The sequence below is a fragment of the Vidua chalybeata genome, chromosome 9, assembly GCF_026979565.1.
Source record: "Vidua chalybeata isolate OUT-0048 chromosome 9, bVidCha1 merged haplotype, whole genome shotgun sequence".
Classification (NCBI taxonomy): Eukaryota; Metazoa; Chordata; class Aves; order Passeriformes; family Viduidae; genus Vidua; species Vidua chalybeata.
The window spans coordinates 21,031,185-21,049,150 of record NC_071538.1 but is presented as its reverse complement, the minus strand read 5'-3'; the positions used below and the strand labels follow the sequence as shown (position 1 = coordinate 21,049,150).

The 17,966-nt window shown below is 39.5% G+C and overlaps 1 protein-coding gene across 2 annotated transcripts in view; it reads left to right on the top strand.

The window, feature by feature from the left end:
* Positions 1-17,966, top strand: part of TGFBR3 (transforming growth factor beta receptor 3) — a 113,328-nt gene that overhangs the window by 64,414 nt on the left and 30,948 nt on the right. For both annotated transcript variants that reach the window (XM_053950141.1, XM_053950140.1), the window contains exons 5-6: positions 11,855-12,038; positions 17,437-17,605. In XM_053950141.1, coding sequence (XP_053806116.1) covers positions 11,855-12,038; positions 17,437-17,605 — 353 coding nt within the window. The remainder of the gene's footprint in view (positions 1-11,854; positions 12,039-17,436; positions 17,606-17,966) is intronic.

The following is a 17,966-nucleotide window of genomic DNA, read 5'->3' as shown; positions in this document are numbered from 1 at the left end:
GTAGAGTGTATTACTGATTGGTGCAAAGAATATGGCTTTGTTTTTATTCTAAGGTATTCACAATCTTAGGTTTTTCATTGGTGTTTTGGAGACTCATGACTATTATCTTCCTGTTATGTGTCCTTAATGCAACCAGTACAGTTCTGGTCTGCTCAGAAAATGACTGAGGAACAACATGTGCAACAACAGTGTGACAAGTCCTCATTCCTCTCGTGAACAGAAGAAGCAGGACCTTTCATCAGAAAATAAAGCCTTAGACTTACTTTAGTTTTGATCTTCTCCTACAACACATCACCACTCCTATTTCCTATCAACTAGATTTTGTTCAGCTAGTTTGTGTTCTTCCTCTGCACCCAGGATTTTCCCTCTGCCCTTATCTTGCTCTGGGAGTGGAGAGATGGCCTGCTGAGACCCATGCATTTCTGCTCCACTGATTGTGCTGGAGTTCAGATAGTGATCATGCTGAGCTTGCTTGGTTTGTCCCAGTGGGGTTTCAGCAGCCTGCATTAAGGCATAGGAACAATAGGAATGTTCCTAAGGCTCTGACTGCCAAAACTGTACCCTTAGATAAGTGTTTGCTGTAGAAAACTGTTTCAGGTGCTTCTGGTTACAAACTCAGGCTTGAAGAGGTGAGCAGCAGCAGTCATGGATCTTGTCAAGCAAGAAGTTGCCTGGCCTCAAGAACTGCCATGGTAAACTTGGCCACTGATGCTGCAGGGAGGAGTGGACTGTTTCTCAGGTGGGGCAGGAGTACCTGGTAGGCACTACAGATTTGCTGCAGTGTTGGGGGGACTCAAATCAAATACCTCCTCTCACAACTCTGTCTTAATCTGTGCTGGTCGTAGTAAGGGCTGAATGTTGTGATGCCTTGTGCCATCCTGCCAGCCTGTGGTGCTGGGACAATGCTGCTGCCCATGGGACCTTGACTTTTTGTTGCAAGGGACTGAAGTGGTTCTCAATGTTAACCCATCCTTAATCTATCTGAACAGCTAGCTCTCCATAACAATTTTGGATCTCATTAAATGCCATAAGAATTTGTGTAATTTTCCCTCCACCATGTTAAGGTTTCTTTTTTTCTTTCCTACAAAGAGCTCAAAGAACAAGATTGCCTAATGCCGGGGTACTGATCCACCATTACCTCTCCCAGTTTAGTCTCTGTCATCCCTCTCACTCTTAAAGTTCACTTTGTTCTTTCCCTATGGTGATATTTTTGCTGCAAACATAAGCTAGCTTCAGTCTCTTACCATGGATTCATCAGCCTTCCCACTTTTCGTGGCCCAGTTTCTCAGTAGCTAGGGCATCTTGGGATGAGAAACCGTGAGGTTATGGGCTGAACAACTTTAAATGTGGTCACCATCTGTTGCTTTTCCACAGTTCCACTCTGCTCACAAGGACAAATGCATTGTTTTCCCAAAAGCTTTCTGAAAAAACAGCACAGAATCATGTGGCACAGAAAACATGATAAATGTGGAGGAAGGCCTAGCAGCACCTGTAGGCAAGTGCAGTATGCCAAAGAGAGATCAAGGGGCTCTAGTTCTGCACAGAGCTGTTTGCCTGTGTTGAGCTGTGCTAATTTGCAACCCCTGTGACAGTCTCTGTCCTAGGAAAGGTGGTCCTTTTCCAGAATCAGGGGTTCTTGTTTTAAGGTAAGCTGTAGGGCAGAGGGACATACTGCTTCTGCCCTAGTTGCTGAGGGGTTCCCTGCCTCTGTGCCAGAGCCTTCAGTGAGTTCCAGACAACTGACCCCTAGGACTGTAAACAGCAGCTCCAGGGACTGCAGAGTGCAGAGCATGCTTCCTTAGCCCTTGTTTAAAAATACTTAGCTCTGTGATTCTGACTTGTTCAATCTCCTTAAATGTATCGCCAGAACAGAAGATTGAGTAATTGAGTATGTTGAATCATGAAAGATTTAGAATTTGAAAAAACTTTTCTAGTGCCCATGAGTTCATGGCACACATACCACAGGAGTGTCATAACTATTGTGTCTGTCTCTATGGAAGCCTCAGGCAAGATACTAGTTGACTTTCCAGCTTTTCCTTCAGACTTTCCAAGCAATGCATTCATTCACAATTTTATTAATATATTGTATGTAAAGTATGAATTGCAATGACTTTCATTGATTGAATCCTGGTTAGAATGATAAGTAGTGTAAAGAAATTTAAATTACAACAATTAAAAAGGGACTTGCTGCTGATAAAGACCACACTGCTAGAGCCAGGTCCAAATTTGTAGTGAAAAGATCATGTAACCATTAGTAAAGTCCTAGCTCTTTATTTCTTTTTAATGTTAGCTTTTTTTTTCCCTTGTAAAGTATCATAATAAAGTTCTCAAACTTTATTATGTTACAGGGACATGTGCTTTGAGTAAGTAATTAACTAAATAAAAATTTCAAATTAATTGTATTATAATTTTCAATGTTATTTCTAACAAAGGAATCTCCAGAATATGAGTAGATGATGAATTGGAGCACAAGTGCTGTTAGTATTGTACAGGTGGAGAAACCAAGGCACACTGAGCTTGAAAGGTGATTGTACTGGACAAAGGTAGAGTTAGGGCTGTGTGTTTTCAGTGTCCTCATTAGCAAAATGGTCTGTTTCCTTCATTTTGTGAATTTATTGTTTGAGTTTCCATTAAAGCTAAGCTGCCCCAGGGACGGATGAAAATATTTAATGCTTGTATCAGCACATATCCAAAAAACTGAGAAAATACAATACTACTGAGTTGGGCTGGAGTTTAACTTTTTATCACATAGTTCGAGCATGAATTTTGCCTTTGGCCTAGTCCTCCATCAGTTAAGAAGCTTAAAATGAATGTGGGAGAAAATCCAGGCTTTGGGTGCATTGTTATAGTATGGGGGAAGCACAGCTTACCTTCTTGGTAAATATTTTTTCAGTATGGACATGTAGATTTGGTGTATATGTGTGGGTTTGCATTTATTTTTATCATGTAATGCACAGTTTCACTCAGTGACTTGTCATGTGCTTTATCTTCATGGAAACAGCTCATGGTTTCATTTTCACAAAATGTCTACTGGTGACTAAACCTCACAGTGGAATAAACTATTATTAAAATTAAGTAGCATGCCCCAGATAAACCAAAGTTTGTGTTGGGTTAGCATCAGGATTTTTTCAATGTCATGTTTTGAAGAGTTTTTTCCAAAGTGGCACTGAATGGAAGGCCAGTGATTCTCACAGTGACAGTACTTTGGAGGAAGCCATCATGACAGGGCATGGCTGCTAAGGGGAGTTGTGCTTCACTGTTCTGTTACCTGTGTTGTCATTTTCGTTCTCAGGGTGCTTTCACCATCTATAAATCAGAAAGAACACTAGTGAGTAGTCTAAAGAGAAAATTTGGGCATCTTGATATAAATCTGATAAAAAATTTCTGTGTGTGCACAAGAAAGAGAAAAGAATATATGGTGTCTGCCTAGTGTGGTGTTAATGATACTTTTAGCATGGATAGGGTTATTTTCAGACTCTGTATGAGTTGCTGTATATTGATGGGTGAAGTAGGTGATGCTATGAAATTATTGCAATTTTAGTAAAATAAGTCTGGAGTTTATTTTCATTGTGTTAAAAATAAATGTACCTTAGTATCATGGCATTTCAATCCAAAAATACCTGAAATGGGTTAGTGCATGGACTGCTTGACCTAAGTAATTGTAAATCATCACTTCAGTTACTGATGCATGTAGTCATATTAGTCTGATTGTATATTTGTACATGTCACAAAAATGCAAGAATCTGGGAATTGGGCCCTTTCTGTTCAAGTGTTCGTGGGCTCATCACTCTGAAGAGTATCACACTTGTGGGTGGGAAGCTCTGTTCAGTTCAGCACAGGGAATGCTTGGCATCTGTGCTACATTTTATTTTTTTTCCTCTGCAGGGAATAAATGCCAAAATTGCATTATAAAGGGGAGTGGAAATTGAAGGACAGCTTCACTGGTATTTAGACTGGTTAGATTATGACATCACAGTTTTATGAAAGCTAGACAACTACTGTAGAAACTGCTTTTACCTGAGATCTTGGTGCAAGTCAATATTGCAGAAAAACATTACCAGACCTCTTCCACCACCCTACTTTTAAGTTTTCATACAGCAAATAGTTTCCTTCCTTCCCATCAAGTCGTCATTTCTCTCCTTCCTAAAACTAGTTTATTGCGAACATGTCTTGGCAGAAAACCAGAAGTTTTATGAAACTGCACAGAAAGAAGGTTTTATAGGTGCTACTCAGAATGTAATTTTTTTCTATTTGGTAGCTTTTTCAATTGCTTTTATAGTCTAGGAATGTCTTTACTCAGCAAGTGAATGTAGTGAGAATTAAATCAATGAAAAAAGATCCCAATCCTTTGTGATTTCCTGTTAGAAAAGATCCAAAACCCCCTTAAATATCTACATATGTGATTTTATAGAATATATTATTTAAGAAGTGATGCTTCAGCTTTTTTCTCTGAGTTACTTATTCAGGCAATTGAATGAGTAAAAGTTATGGATAAGAAAACACTTATGCAAACAAATAACCTTACTTGCAAGAGCTAGGAGTGAATGTGTGTTAAGGTAGTGAAACGGGGGAAGCAAGAGCAGTAATGATAAATACAAAACCAGATCACTTGCTCTTGTCTTGAGATTTGACAAGAGAAAAGCTTTAAAGAAGATGAAGTGATAGAATGAAGAGTCTAATTATTAGTAATTTCTGTAGTTCTAAAAAGAAAAATCCACGTTCTTATTACTTTAGCCAATTGCTGGTTTATTCCTCTCACTTCATGAAAATATGGTTTACATATTTTGGGTCACTGCCACCAAACCACAGGCTGTTCTATGGTTTGCACTAGATTTGGATGACTGACAAAACTCACTGAAAAACAAGTGCTATTTGTTTTCCTGTACCTAGTATTTAACGGGAAATCAGGAGGCTAAATTTCCAATCACTGGTTAAACAGACCCAGATGTGAATAAGAGTGCTCTGCTAGGAGAAGAGTGAGGAAGGATAGGAAATGCATGACTAGTGATAAATTTGGTATAAATAGTGACCTTTCACTATTCAAAGTAAAAGCAGTAGATTTTCAGTGTTGCGTAACAGTGTGAAGAGGAATTTAAAAGGACATTTACATTAACTGTAGGATCCTGAGTTTGCTTTTTTTCATAAGTCTTCATGATTCTTCTACTCAAGAGCTGGAAATAATCCTGTAGTTGCCCTTTTCCACTTGGAAAAGTTCATATTCTCCCCTCCCCACACTGTTTCCTTGCCTTTTGAAAAAATGTGAAAATTAACATTTTGTGTCAAATTAAAAGCAGTGTTTAGTAAACAGTAACTCTTACTGTGCTTTTCACAATGGTAAATTTCCCTGTAGACTTTGTCTCCTGGCATGATTCAACCCTGACAAAATACTGCTTTTCTAAAATCTATATAAATGGGTTACTCCCAGAAATATTCGAGGAACCTCAAGCTCCCTATGGTGGTGATTCTTGGCAAAAGAGCGGAAGGATTTTGTCAGCAGAAAATGACAGAGTAGTAAATACATGCTTGAAAATGATGCATGTAAAAGGAGTTTAAGAGTACAATAACCCTAGTAAGGCATCCTTAAATATCCAGGGGGTTGAGTTTTTTTTTTTTTTTTTCTTCAAAGCTTGCTTCAGGAAGACATTGCAGAAGTGAAATGCTATTTCTAGCTTAGGAAGCAAGATAAAGTACATGAAATGAATATGCAGAGTATAGTAAAAAAATCCTGTATGTGTGATGTCTCAAAATAGGGAAATTTTATGATGTATAGCTACCCTCTGCTTTCACTGTAATCACTTCGATTTGGGCAGAAATATTTCAAGAATACCAACTTGCTAGAAAATTTCCTAGGAAACTGGGCAGGTCCTTGTGCCTTAGATTCTTCTTTCATGAGACTTCAAAGGCCTGCATATTTTTTGGGAGCCTGGTTTGCTAAGAGTGTCACAGAGTTCATACTAGAACCCATGTGATTTAAGACATCTTTCAGAACTCAAGCTTTATTGCGTGAGGTTTGTTTCAGCTTTGAGAGTGGGCTGTCTCTGTGGGTCATTGCTCCAACCAGAACTTGTGTTAGGAGTGTGGACAGGCCAGATCTGGAAGATGCTGCCTCTTGTATCTCCTGCTGACCTTTCTCACTGCTGCCTCTGACTGTTCCTAAGCATTCCTCCTCCTCCTGGTCCCTCTAGGAGCCCAGACCTATCCCTTTCAGAACCAAGACAGCTGGTAGTCAGGAAGATGTGGACTTTAAGTTAATCCAGCCTGCAAGAGTGAGGAAACAAAGACAAACTGGGCATTTAGTGAGGTGCATTCCCAAACCAATCTTGCAGGAGGCTGAAGGACCTGGAACAGCCACCTGTGATAGTCTTTTCTCTTCTGTATGGTCATGGCTCCTTCCTTTCTTTGCTTGCTTCAGTAAACAGGGGCTTAGCCAGTGGAAGTTTACAGAAGCAGGCAGTGGATTTTGGCAACTACTGGTGTTAGTGATGTGGAGATCATAAATCACAACAGGTTGTTACTGAGTCACTGATTCCAGTGGAAACTATAGCTGCAGTTGCATAGATAGGCTTTAATTCTCCCCTCAGTTCTTCCACTAAATTGCCTCTAACTTGAAACAGAATCCCTGGAAAAGCTTCTGCTAGCTTATTTTGCTCATATCAAACAAGTGTTATGTTGAGTCTATTAAGATGTTAAATTAAGTGGACAGTTACTTGTGTGCAATTAATAAACTCCTGCTGAGCCTTAAACTTTGGTACCAGATTTCTCCTTTACACAGATTTTCTTGTTTGTTTCTTTATCATTCTAGTAACTGTTCCTTAGGGGCTTTGAAAGTTCCAGTTGATTTGACACAGATTCAGCTTTGATAGAAAATCCCAGGATCTTTTTTCTAGATATATAAAGATATAAAGATGTGCAGGAGTCCGCTCTCTGATCTCGTAAGGGTCTGCTTTTATCCTGAGAAAACATTGAGCCTTAATTATATAAGGATCTTTGGTAGCTGCAAAACTGAGTATCTCCCAGGAAGTTGAATTAAAATCTAAAATGTATTTAAGATAATGTTTCTTATGTGTATGTTTTTAAAAATGTGCGAACTGGAAGTGGAATTTTTTAATGACTGCATGTGGTCTTGAGAACACTAAAATGAAAAATGTTGACATTGCCTGAAAACATCACACCTCTGTGGCTGTAAGGACTATGCAAATTTGATCAGTGATTCACAAATGTGGCATGTAATTTCAAAAGCAGCATTTCTTATTCACTTGTTGAAGAGAATTGTTCTCTTGATGATTAAAGTATGTTGTATATGGGTTTATGAACAACAAAAGATACATTTTTGAGTTTTGGAATACCTGATATTTCTTCATCTGTGGCTTTATTTTTCCTCTGTAAGAGGGTGAAATTACATCAAAGTATAATACCAAAAAACACTGGCTGACTGATCCCCAGGTAGGCCGCTCCAATAGTTGGTTCAAATATTTTATTTTTATTCTGAGCAGATATACTCCTCTCCTACATGTTCCACCACAGGTCTGATACTGTACAGCTCAGATAAAAATATGAAGAATGCTGCTTCTTTTCCTCTTTGTATATTTGATTCCATCATGGCTTTAGGGATGGGTAGTGGTTGTGAGGGCAGGGATTGGTTCATGCTGGGTGGCTGTGGACACTTACTTTGTATCCTGAGTCATGTCCCAGAGGTGCCTACCTCTCTGTCTCAAGGCTGAATTATGAACTTGCTTCCTACTTGGGAGTTCTGAATTATAACATGTTAAATACTTAAAATGTTATAAAGCAAAGTAAATATCCCCCTGGATCAGATTCAAAGAAAAAAAAAAAAAGGCAATAAATGTTTAAAGGGAGAGAAGGAAATAGGTAAAATAAGAAACAGAATATGCTATTTTGTGTGTGCAGTATTCACACTCACCACTGTATATATTTGAGATGACGCAGGTTTGGTTCTGAGAGTTGTTCCCTCTGGAGAATAGTAACTCATGATATTTGGCCCTTCTGCCAGGTGACTGATGTCCTGAACTACCATGGCAGCCTTGCAAGGGCAGTTTTATTCAGACTGGAAACTTTTCTTACGGGATGTACGAAGGCTGTTTTTGTTTTGTTGCCCCAGCATGAGGGGTGTATGTTTCCTTGCCTTGGTATGATGCAGAGAAAATTTCAGGCCCTGTTTTCCCCAATGGTCAGCAGGGTACTAGTGTATGCAACCAAAACATGTTCCTAAATATGTTTTGTTCTTTGATGGAATACTCAGATTTTGGTAGCATATTTTCAATAGACTATGCTTGATCTTCTTTTCCTCTGAGGAACAGTCCTTTGAACTGTGGTGCTTGCTGTGGTTAGTGGCCATGGCCAGTATCTTTTGGTCTTGCGAACAGATTTTCCACGTCCAGCTTCTTCATTTAGTCTCAGAAAAGTGACAGGACATGGAGGTTTACTCAACACCAGAGGATGTTTCCAGTGCAGTTCGTTTTCATGTCCTCACAACAACTGGAAGAAATAGAGCTGGGGCACTTTTTCTACTCTGCAACCTCAGAAAGTAACCACTAAAGGAGTTCAAGGGAGGAGATAGAAGTGTGTGTGGCAGCAGTCTCTTAATCACTCAATCAGCGCGTAATTAGTGCTCAGATAAAAATTGGTTAGTTCCCAAATATTTAAAACATTATTAGACTTTAATGCTTTGCATTATCCTAAGCATGTTAGACTTGCTTTTGATTTGTTCTGATGAGTAAGTAGTTAATGTTCAAGGCAGGTGTTGAAACAGTGATGGTTGCCTTTTTTGGAAGGGTCTGTTGAATTCTTTCCAGAACAAATAACGTGCTTGGCTCACTTAACCTTGCCTTAGGTCTGCGTAGTAAAAATCCCAACACTGGCAAGCAGAACAGCAGAACTCTGCAGTCCTTTCTAAAACCTGGGTAGTGGAACTAGCATTTCAAATAGACTTTAGTATGTGATTGAAAAAAAAATATGATAAGCTTCATGTTTGTTTAAAGATGTTTACTGTAGGTCACTTAGTGAGGATGCTTGTGCCAGACTTTTTAGTTGCTCTGCTTTCTGTCTGTCGGTTCCTCCCTTGAAGCACGTGGTCACTTTGATAGGATCTGTCCCTCAGGAAGACATTTGTCATGCTGCAGGATGATGAAAAAGGTTTTCAAGTTTTAATTAGTAATAAATGAAAAACCAAGTATATTCTGAGGAAGACAGCTGTTGTGTTAGCATACATTTAACTATCTCAAATGAAAAATACAGCAAAAATATATTATTGCAAGGTAATCCATTTCTTTGTTTGTTATTTAGAAGGAATAATACTTTCTCTCATGCTGTCCTGAAATGCTTAAAAAGATACACTGATGCTGCTTTACCCTGATGCTGATCATAAAAAACAATATGGAAACAATGTGTAAATGAAAACCAACTACTGCACTTACTGGATAAACTGTCTCTGAGGGTGGAATGCCAACATCTATTCAATATTCCTGCAAAATAATCACTGATTAAGTCCTTAAATCTGGTGAATTTCATGCATGGGAGATTTTTCTAGTTAGGCCAAAGCTCTATGAAAATGTCCCACGTGTCTCTGATACAAAAGTACACAATCCAGCATGACCTGGCATGTGCTGTGTCAGTGCCATCCTCTGAGACTGTACACTTGGAATTTACACAGAATTTGGTGTGTTAGGAGCATTCTAGAGATGCTCCATGAAATCAGCCCATGGCATAGCTGCTTCTAGGTGGTGAAAATACAAAGTGAATGCTATTTGCTAAATACCTTATAGAGATAACTGGTTGTTCTCCTTTCCTAGAACCGGATTAACTCTAATGGCAGACTTTGCTTCCATATTTGAGAACTATGAGAGCATTGAGAGAATGTGGTGTGGTCTGTGTTACACTGAATAATAAAGACTTTTTTTCATTTAAAAGAAGCCTCTAATGGTAGTCATTTGAAAACAAATATGAAAGATTATTCAGAATTGAAACAGATGTTAGTTTAAACTTTGAAAACTATTCTGGCAAAAGGATTCCTAAGGTGTTTTTTGTAACAGGTCTGGTCAAATTGAACTCTGAATTACCTGTGCCTTCTCTTAGAGAAGAATATGTGATATGTGCATAATAAATGATAGCATTATAGATGGAGGCACAGGGAAGAATTTGCAATTTCTTTTCACCTGCCAAAGGATGTAATTTATGTATCTACTTGGACAAATACTTGCAAGTGCCAAACGATTTGGTATGTATTACCCTAAAATAGTGCTGGCAGCAATAGCTTCAGGGAAGGTAATAGTTTGTTGCCATTAGTTTATTTCTATAATTGGAACCTGGCTTCAGATAATCCGTGTAAAATAATTAGGTTGAGAGATACTAATGTGTAAATAATGCTCTGGACAGAAATTGTTATGATGTATTTTTATTATTTGTTTTTCCCTCTTTGAGTTTGTAGTTTTGACTTCTCAGTTGAATAAAAAAATATATTGTTCCACCAAAGAGGTCTGGGTTAGTAGAAAGATGTGAAAAGGGAAGAGGGAAGAGAACAACAGGGTGACTCAGCCTTCTTGTGCTCAGAGCACAACAGAAGAAGATGGAATGGTGGTACTTTCATGAAACCTTGTTTGCTGCAGTGGTCTGGAAGTAGGGGCTGTGTGTTGTATCTGAACAAACTACAGGGAGTATGTCCAAAAAGGTCTTCACTGATGATTTCACACCTGAAAGCTTGTTCATCTTGCTGTGCTTTCACTCAAGTACATATTCTTCTTGACTTGATATTTACATCTTAGTGAAGGTGTAATGAAGGACCAGCCTGGGCAGGGCATGCAGGCCCCAGTCCTTGAGCACTGTGAAGGAAGAGACAGTGAAGTGTGTGGATGGGTTGGGCAAATGAAGGATTGCTGCTCTTTCACCGCTTCTGTAGGGACCTCTTGAGAGCTGACTGATGTCCTGGAAGTGTTGGCTGCGTCCATCTGCAGGGACAGGCGAGTCAAAGGTTGCTGTTGGGATGACATTGCATTGTAGGAAATCTGGAATGACTTGTTTATCTTGCAAGACCAGCACAGGTTGAAGCAGGTCACAATCAGACAGAGTCTGACCCTTTGCCACCTTCTGTTTGTGAATGATGCTACTGCCACTCCAGTGAAGCTGTATTTGAACATCTTTGGCTTTCCAGCAGAACCTGTTACACTCCTATGTACTGCTTTTCCATTTTCACTATTTTAAATAACATTTTAGTCTTTCCATTCATGACCTCAGTAAATGTAACCTATTTTTAATAATTTTTCAGAAGATGTATATAACTCATCTGCTTTATCTATTAAACTAAAGTATTTCCTCACTTCCTGTAAATAAAGCAACAGTAAATACCATTCTTTTCTCTTAGCCTTTCTCTTTCCTTACATTCTATTTCTGGGCTGGCCTTTATATGTCACTGAGCTTGGACTCACATTCTTTCTGATTTGGGATTTACTTCAGTAGTTCCCAGTTTTATTTAGCTTCACATTCTTACCTGCCTCTTATTCTCTCCCTCTCTTTGTCCCTAAAGTTTATCTCCCTTTGCAGCACACTTTGGTTCCACTTCTGCAGCAGTACAATTTTGGAGAGTGGTTCAGAGCCCTCTGTTATTCAGCTGCCCTGTACACCCCACCTGGGCTGATAGGCACTTCATTCTTTCTAAAAAACATCTCTGAAAAAGGAATCATTATGCAGATGTTAAAACATGTGACACTTGAGTATTTTTGGAAATAAGCCACAATCACCTTCAGTCACTGCATTTGGGTGTGACAGATTACATTGCTTAAAACATGCTACATGTCTGTGTGGATAAATGTACCACATTAAAATATGTTTCTGTTCCCATCAGGTGTCTTTAGGTTCCGTTGTTCGGTTTGAGAAGGGAAACTTCTCCTTGTCAGCAGAAACAGAAGAAAAGTTTTTTCCTGAGAAAAACGAACAACTGCTACAGTGGGCCCAGAAGGAATATGGAGCAGTAACATCTTTCACTGAACTTAAAATATCAAGAAACATCTATATTAAAGTAGGAGAAGGTAAACCAGAACAAAACCAACTGAATTCATAGGCACTTTCAGATACTGAGAATGTGTTGCTTATATTTCACTTATTTTAATTTTTAAACATACCTCTCATTTTTCAAGGGATATGATATGAAAGGGGAAGCAGAGAAATAAGAGCAAACATAAAGACCAGATCTTGGGTTTAGGAAACTTTTAATGGATTCTGGTGCCATAACTTTATGCTCATAAATGTGATGCAATTGCTCAGAATCTTACAAGAGTCAAACTTTGCCTTTTAAACAGAATCAGCTATTCATGGTGATTGTTTGGGTGCATTCATCTGAAGAAGTGGAGACATTGAAGTAGGGGGAAATTTCTAGAAAGACCTGAGTTACATTTATTTTTTTCAGTATTTGCTTGTATGAGGACCCAGACTTCTTTGGGCAAAGAATTATTGCTTTCCTCATCAAACTAAGTTACTTCAGTCTGTACTTCCATATTTTCATCCCCAGGAGAAAGATTTCCTGTCGCTGTGAGCCACATGCCAGATTCTTCAGGTGGCCTAGAGCAGGTGGGAGAGGACTCTAGCTCCTTGGGGACTTCACACAGGTCCATATTGGGGTGGGGCTCAGGCTGTAGCTCCATAGCTGAGCAGTATTGGCACAACATAACTATATGATCCTGTGCAGGAATATCTCTACAGGAACTCCCAAACAGCTGAACTAGTTGGTTACAGGAAAGAAAAAACCAACAAAAAGCCTTCTGTGGAGAAAACATTCTTTCCTAACCACATGTATCTGATCATTTGATTTCCTGACATAGGAGATTTGCCCCCCAAAATCAGAACATGCCTGAGTTAGTTTTATCCAAATCCTGCCAAATTTGTAGAGGATTTCCCTATGGGTTTTTGTTTGTTTGTTTGTTTGTTTTTTTTTTTTTTTTTTTTTTTTTTTTTTTTTTTTTTTTTTTTTTTTTTTGGCTCTACTCGGCACCAGTCTTGGATTCTAATGCCAGAAAATCATTCAGAAATATATTTATTAGCTTATTTAAATGTTCCTGAAACATATACATGGGAGTAGTGGTTTCTGCATTGTGGAGACAAATATTTAATTAGATATGTTAAAAAAAAACAGATAAAATTTTGTTTGTTGATTTGCATGTCTCCAGTCAAACCAGGAGGCTAAAGAGGAGAGTTTTGCATCATCTTTAGAATGCGCTAAAACACAATTTAATTAGGAGTAAGTACACAAAATGGAACTTGGCAGGCAACCAAAACAGACAGTTTCTGAGAAGGCTCCTACAAACTAGCTCAGCTGTAACTGTATTTGATTTTGATTTAAATTCTTGGCAGAAGTGAATGTGTGTGTATGTGTGGGGGTTATGCACGTGTTCAGAGGTGGGGATGGGGTCAGTTCTTGAACTGCAGCAGTCGTGTGAGGAGTTCTGTGAAAACCACGTGGGATGTGGTCCTGGTTTGCTTCTCTGCAGAGTGAACAATGGAATCACTGGATTTCACAAACCACAGCATACAGTGATGTACAATTTAGGCTTTTCATACAAAACTTACACTCCTCATGTGATGTAGTAAGGTACCCTCAGCTGACAGTCTGTGAATCACTTCTAGTATTGCTCATAACCTAGGTGGTCACACAAAGCAGCTCCTTGCTATGTGACTGATACAGAATTTGCTGGTTGTATTCATATAATTGTCTACATTTCAGCTTCACTCAAGTTAGACAAGTCTGAAACTGGAAGATGTAACATTTTAGAAGTGTAGGCTGTAGCTGAGTACAGAAAAGAGAAAATACAAGCCAAAGGACAGAAAGATCTGAAGAAGGCTGATCTTTCATAGAATAAAGCTGCTTCTGATGCCATGGGTATCTTAAGTCACTTTTGAAACTGCAAAGGAAAGGCAGCTGAGAACACTAGCAAACTGGATCAGGGCCAAGTGCATCTGAATCCTGTTGATTCTAAAGAGTGGCTGATCAAATACTGCAGGGATGGTGATCACAGCAAGAATTTTAAGGGGCCAGAATGGGGGTGTGGAGGAAGGAGGCACAAGAAGTGCGGTTCTTGTTCTTGCCTTGGTTTGTGTAATGAAGGAGATGGCAGAGTGAATGCTGTGATAATCACTGTCAGAAAGCAGGCCTGCTCACGGTGAAAGTGGTCTTGGTATGTGTTTTTCAGCAGAAGTCAGTTTAATTCCTCATGGTTCAGTAAGACATGATTGAACAAGTCAGGAAGTCCTATCAGTTAGCTCAGTGTTATCTAATGCATCCAGCATCACCAGTAAATCCAGGGCAAATGTGCTAGCCTAGAGGGACCCTGATTTCAACACATTTCTTAGCTAAATAAGAAAAAAAAATTAGCTTTAACAGCAGCTAAATTGGAAAATGCACAGTCTATTTACAGACGGTAACGCTGTGCTTCTGTCCTGGCAGAAGCTGGAACATCAGTCCTGATTCTGAATTTATAGCCAGTACACACCAGTGCATATATCCTGCATGCCATGCTTGCTTGGTTTAATGCTTGCACATGGTCCCATTGTGTCTGGCTTAGCTGTGTGTCCTGCTGCGGGATGAGCACTGCCTAGAGTTTGCATCCTCCCTCCTGAGACCCCTGTAGGCCCTTCCCTGATCCCATTTCTATCCTGCCATTAAATGTCAGCCAAGGTTCTGTTGTGCTGAGGGCTGGCAAAGTGTGAAATACACATAAATAAGCCCTACCATTGGAGTGCCCAAGGAAAATTCCAAACACCTTGCTTATGCCCAGATCAGATTTTGAAAGGCAAACTCTGCTTGGATGGGATTTTTATTGCTGCATCCAACTGCTGCTGCTTAGGGTGCCTTACTTGGGGAATGAGACTTGATTAACAGTGCTCATTTGCACATAAACCTCCTCGGGATGATGTTAAACTTGGATATTCAGCTTGAGCCAAGAACCTGTGTGGATGACACCTAATTTGTGCAGAATAGAGCAGACAGTGTCTGTCCTCATCAGTAAAACAGAAGTGCTGCACACAGACACTACACATCCTGGTGTGCAGTCCTGTGTTTCCATCCAGGCAGGCTGGCACTCGCTGTGGCCACTGCTCGCAGCTCCGCTGCCTTCTGGCCAGCGGGGCCCCTTGGCACCCCAGCCTGCTGGCCAGAGACCCTCTGCCGAGGGTGTTGCCTGCAAACCTCACATCTGAGTCCGTACTGGGAGTCTGGGGAGATTAGAGAGGCACAGAATCCATAAACTGACTGTTTGTTGGCTGGTTTGGTAATGTTTTTAATTGGTTGCAGACACCTGCAGTCCCTTTCCAAAGTACGTAGACAGCCCTGAAACTAACAAAGAAGAGATGCATAGTGAGCAAAGAAAGATGAAATGGATCCCTTCTTCTTTTCTGCTCCAGCCCGATTTTGGTAACTGCTGTGGATGAGAGGAAATACATTCTGGTGTGAATGTCAAGTAGCCTGTGATAGAGTTGAAATCTGCTGCAGAGGAAAAGCGTGCTATTGAGCAGAGGCCCCGGCTGGGGAGTCTGTGTGCTTCTGGCAGCAAGAGCAGCACTTCTGGAGAGCTCCAGAGACGCCTAATGGAAGTGCCAGGAGCAAGAACTGAGTTCTTTGCAATGGCAAATGATAGCACGTGTGGTAATTACCCACAAACTACTCCAGAACTGTTACTTTATGGCCTGAATCATGTTGTACAGAAGTTAAGAAGCAAATACCTAGTGTCTGTGTGTGTGTGTGTGTGTGTGTGTGTGTGTATTTAAAAATTTAAGCTCAGACCATTTGGGATCATTTTCCATTCTGTGCTGTTGTGGGAGGAGCTGGCAGAAGTGCAGCTGCATTCAAGGCTAATCTGGCAGGGCACATACCAGATGTTAGAGAAGTGCTTTGCTTGGGCAGTATGAATAGTTACAGCCTTATACAGCTTTAGTAGCTTCTGTAGGGGACACAACAGGGTTAATATTCAAAGGCTGCTTTGTATAAGATCAGGACAAGGAGCTCCCCTGATTGTTTCTGCAGAGATCAGGGTCACAGGAGTCTCTGGTTTTCCTGCAAAGTTGGGTAGCACACACAAATGCACTTCAGAGGTGACATTTCAGTTCTCATTTTAGAGAGTGCATGGCCTCATAAGAGAGGGCACAGCTCATAAGAGTTTATTCACAGTTTTGTGTTCACAATGCATGCTAATTGATTTATTTTCTTTTGAATTTTTTGGGGTTTTTTTGTATCTTGCTACTGACCTTAATAGGAAAAGTCTTTCTTGTACACCAATGGTCAAAGACCCAGCCATGTGGAATTGTATTCTTACAGGACTTCAAGTGTTTGAACATGGTACTTAGTCCTTCTATGTATTATGACAATTCATATGTCAAGCTATCTTAGAAAGGCAAAGTGCTCCTGATTTTCAGTAGAAATACTGTTTCTTGGGGTACAATAATATAGGCTGTGCATGAGAATTTCATATGAAGTGACTATTTTTTATGGTTTGCATTTTTCAGTAGTGGCTCTTCACCCAAAGGGTGGTTGGGCACTGGAAGAGGCTCCCCAGGGCAGGGGTCACAGCAGCAGTCTGACAGAGTTTAAGCCTTTGGACAATGCTCTCAGGCACAGAGTGTGACTCTTGGGGATGATCCTGTGCAGGGCAAGGAGTTGGAATCAATGACCCTTGTGGATCTCTTCCAACCCAGCACATTCTGGGATTCTGTAATGCTCATGTTCAGCTTTTTTGTTAAAACCAAAAGGGAGATTGGATAGCTATGCTAGAATTTCATAATTTCAGCTATGCATATTGTGATCAGAGTTTCTTAATATCAACAGCTGATTCCATAAATTTCTTGATGCTTTTAATTTTCCATGTGCAAGAGAAATGCAGTATTTGTTGCTTTCTAGACAATACTGACTCTGACCACACAATATATAGGAAATCTATCAAGTAAGGAAATGGAAAGTACTTTTTGTAGTATTTAAAAAAATGGTAAGTTTATAATAACAAGAATAAAACATTTTCCACAGGGAGAAGGAGTTGATTCCAAAAGTTATCTCTGAGTAAATTGCAATAGAAAGAAATCTCTTGTAGAGATGCAAGGCAAGGAACAAATTAAATGTATTTTATTAATTTTGAAGAGCTTTTCACATATTTTTCTTCAGAATTGTTTTCAAAATTCTCTATGTAGGGATTTTCTTTCATTAAGTGTTTAAATCCATTTATAGTAACTATTCAGTTTAGAAGTATATAGTTTATATTATAAAGTTGATGTATTGGTGCAACCATAGTCTCAGTTTCAATATGATGATTTGTCATACATGCTTATAATAGGTGGTAGATACACCTTTCCACAATGTAGTAAACACTGAAGTTGATGTGGTATGTGCATGCATCTAAGCTGACATCTGTGTTTAAAGGTCCATATGCTTCCTTTTTTTCCTCCCCCCAGATCAAGTTTTTCCTCCCTCGTGCAACATAAAAAAGAATTTTCTCTCTTTAAATTACCTTGCGGGATACCTACAACCAAAACCAGCAGAGGGGTGCCTTATGTCTAACTTAGTGCAAGAAAGAGAAGTTCATATCATTGAACTAAGTACTCCAAATTCCAATCCTAACAGGTAAAGTATCATCTAAGTAGGCTAAAACTGTTTGAAGTAATAGCTAAAAACTTCACTTGTCTTATAAAAATCAGTTGAAAATAGCCATTTCATCCTTAAAGAAAAGCTAGGACTTTAGTATTTTACTGTAAATAGAAATTGGTTCTTCAGTATGTAAAGATTTTGAATTCTGCTTCATATTCATAGGATTTTTCTGGACAAGACTGCAAAGCACTGCTTTTATGGACTGTATACTGCTCCCCTTCTTGCTCAATCAATCACATTTTTCCAAGGATAAGGTGAATAAGGGAATATCAATAAGGGCAGTATCTGATAGGGAAGTTCTAAAGTTAGACCACTGTATGAGGAGGTGAGACAGAGG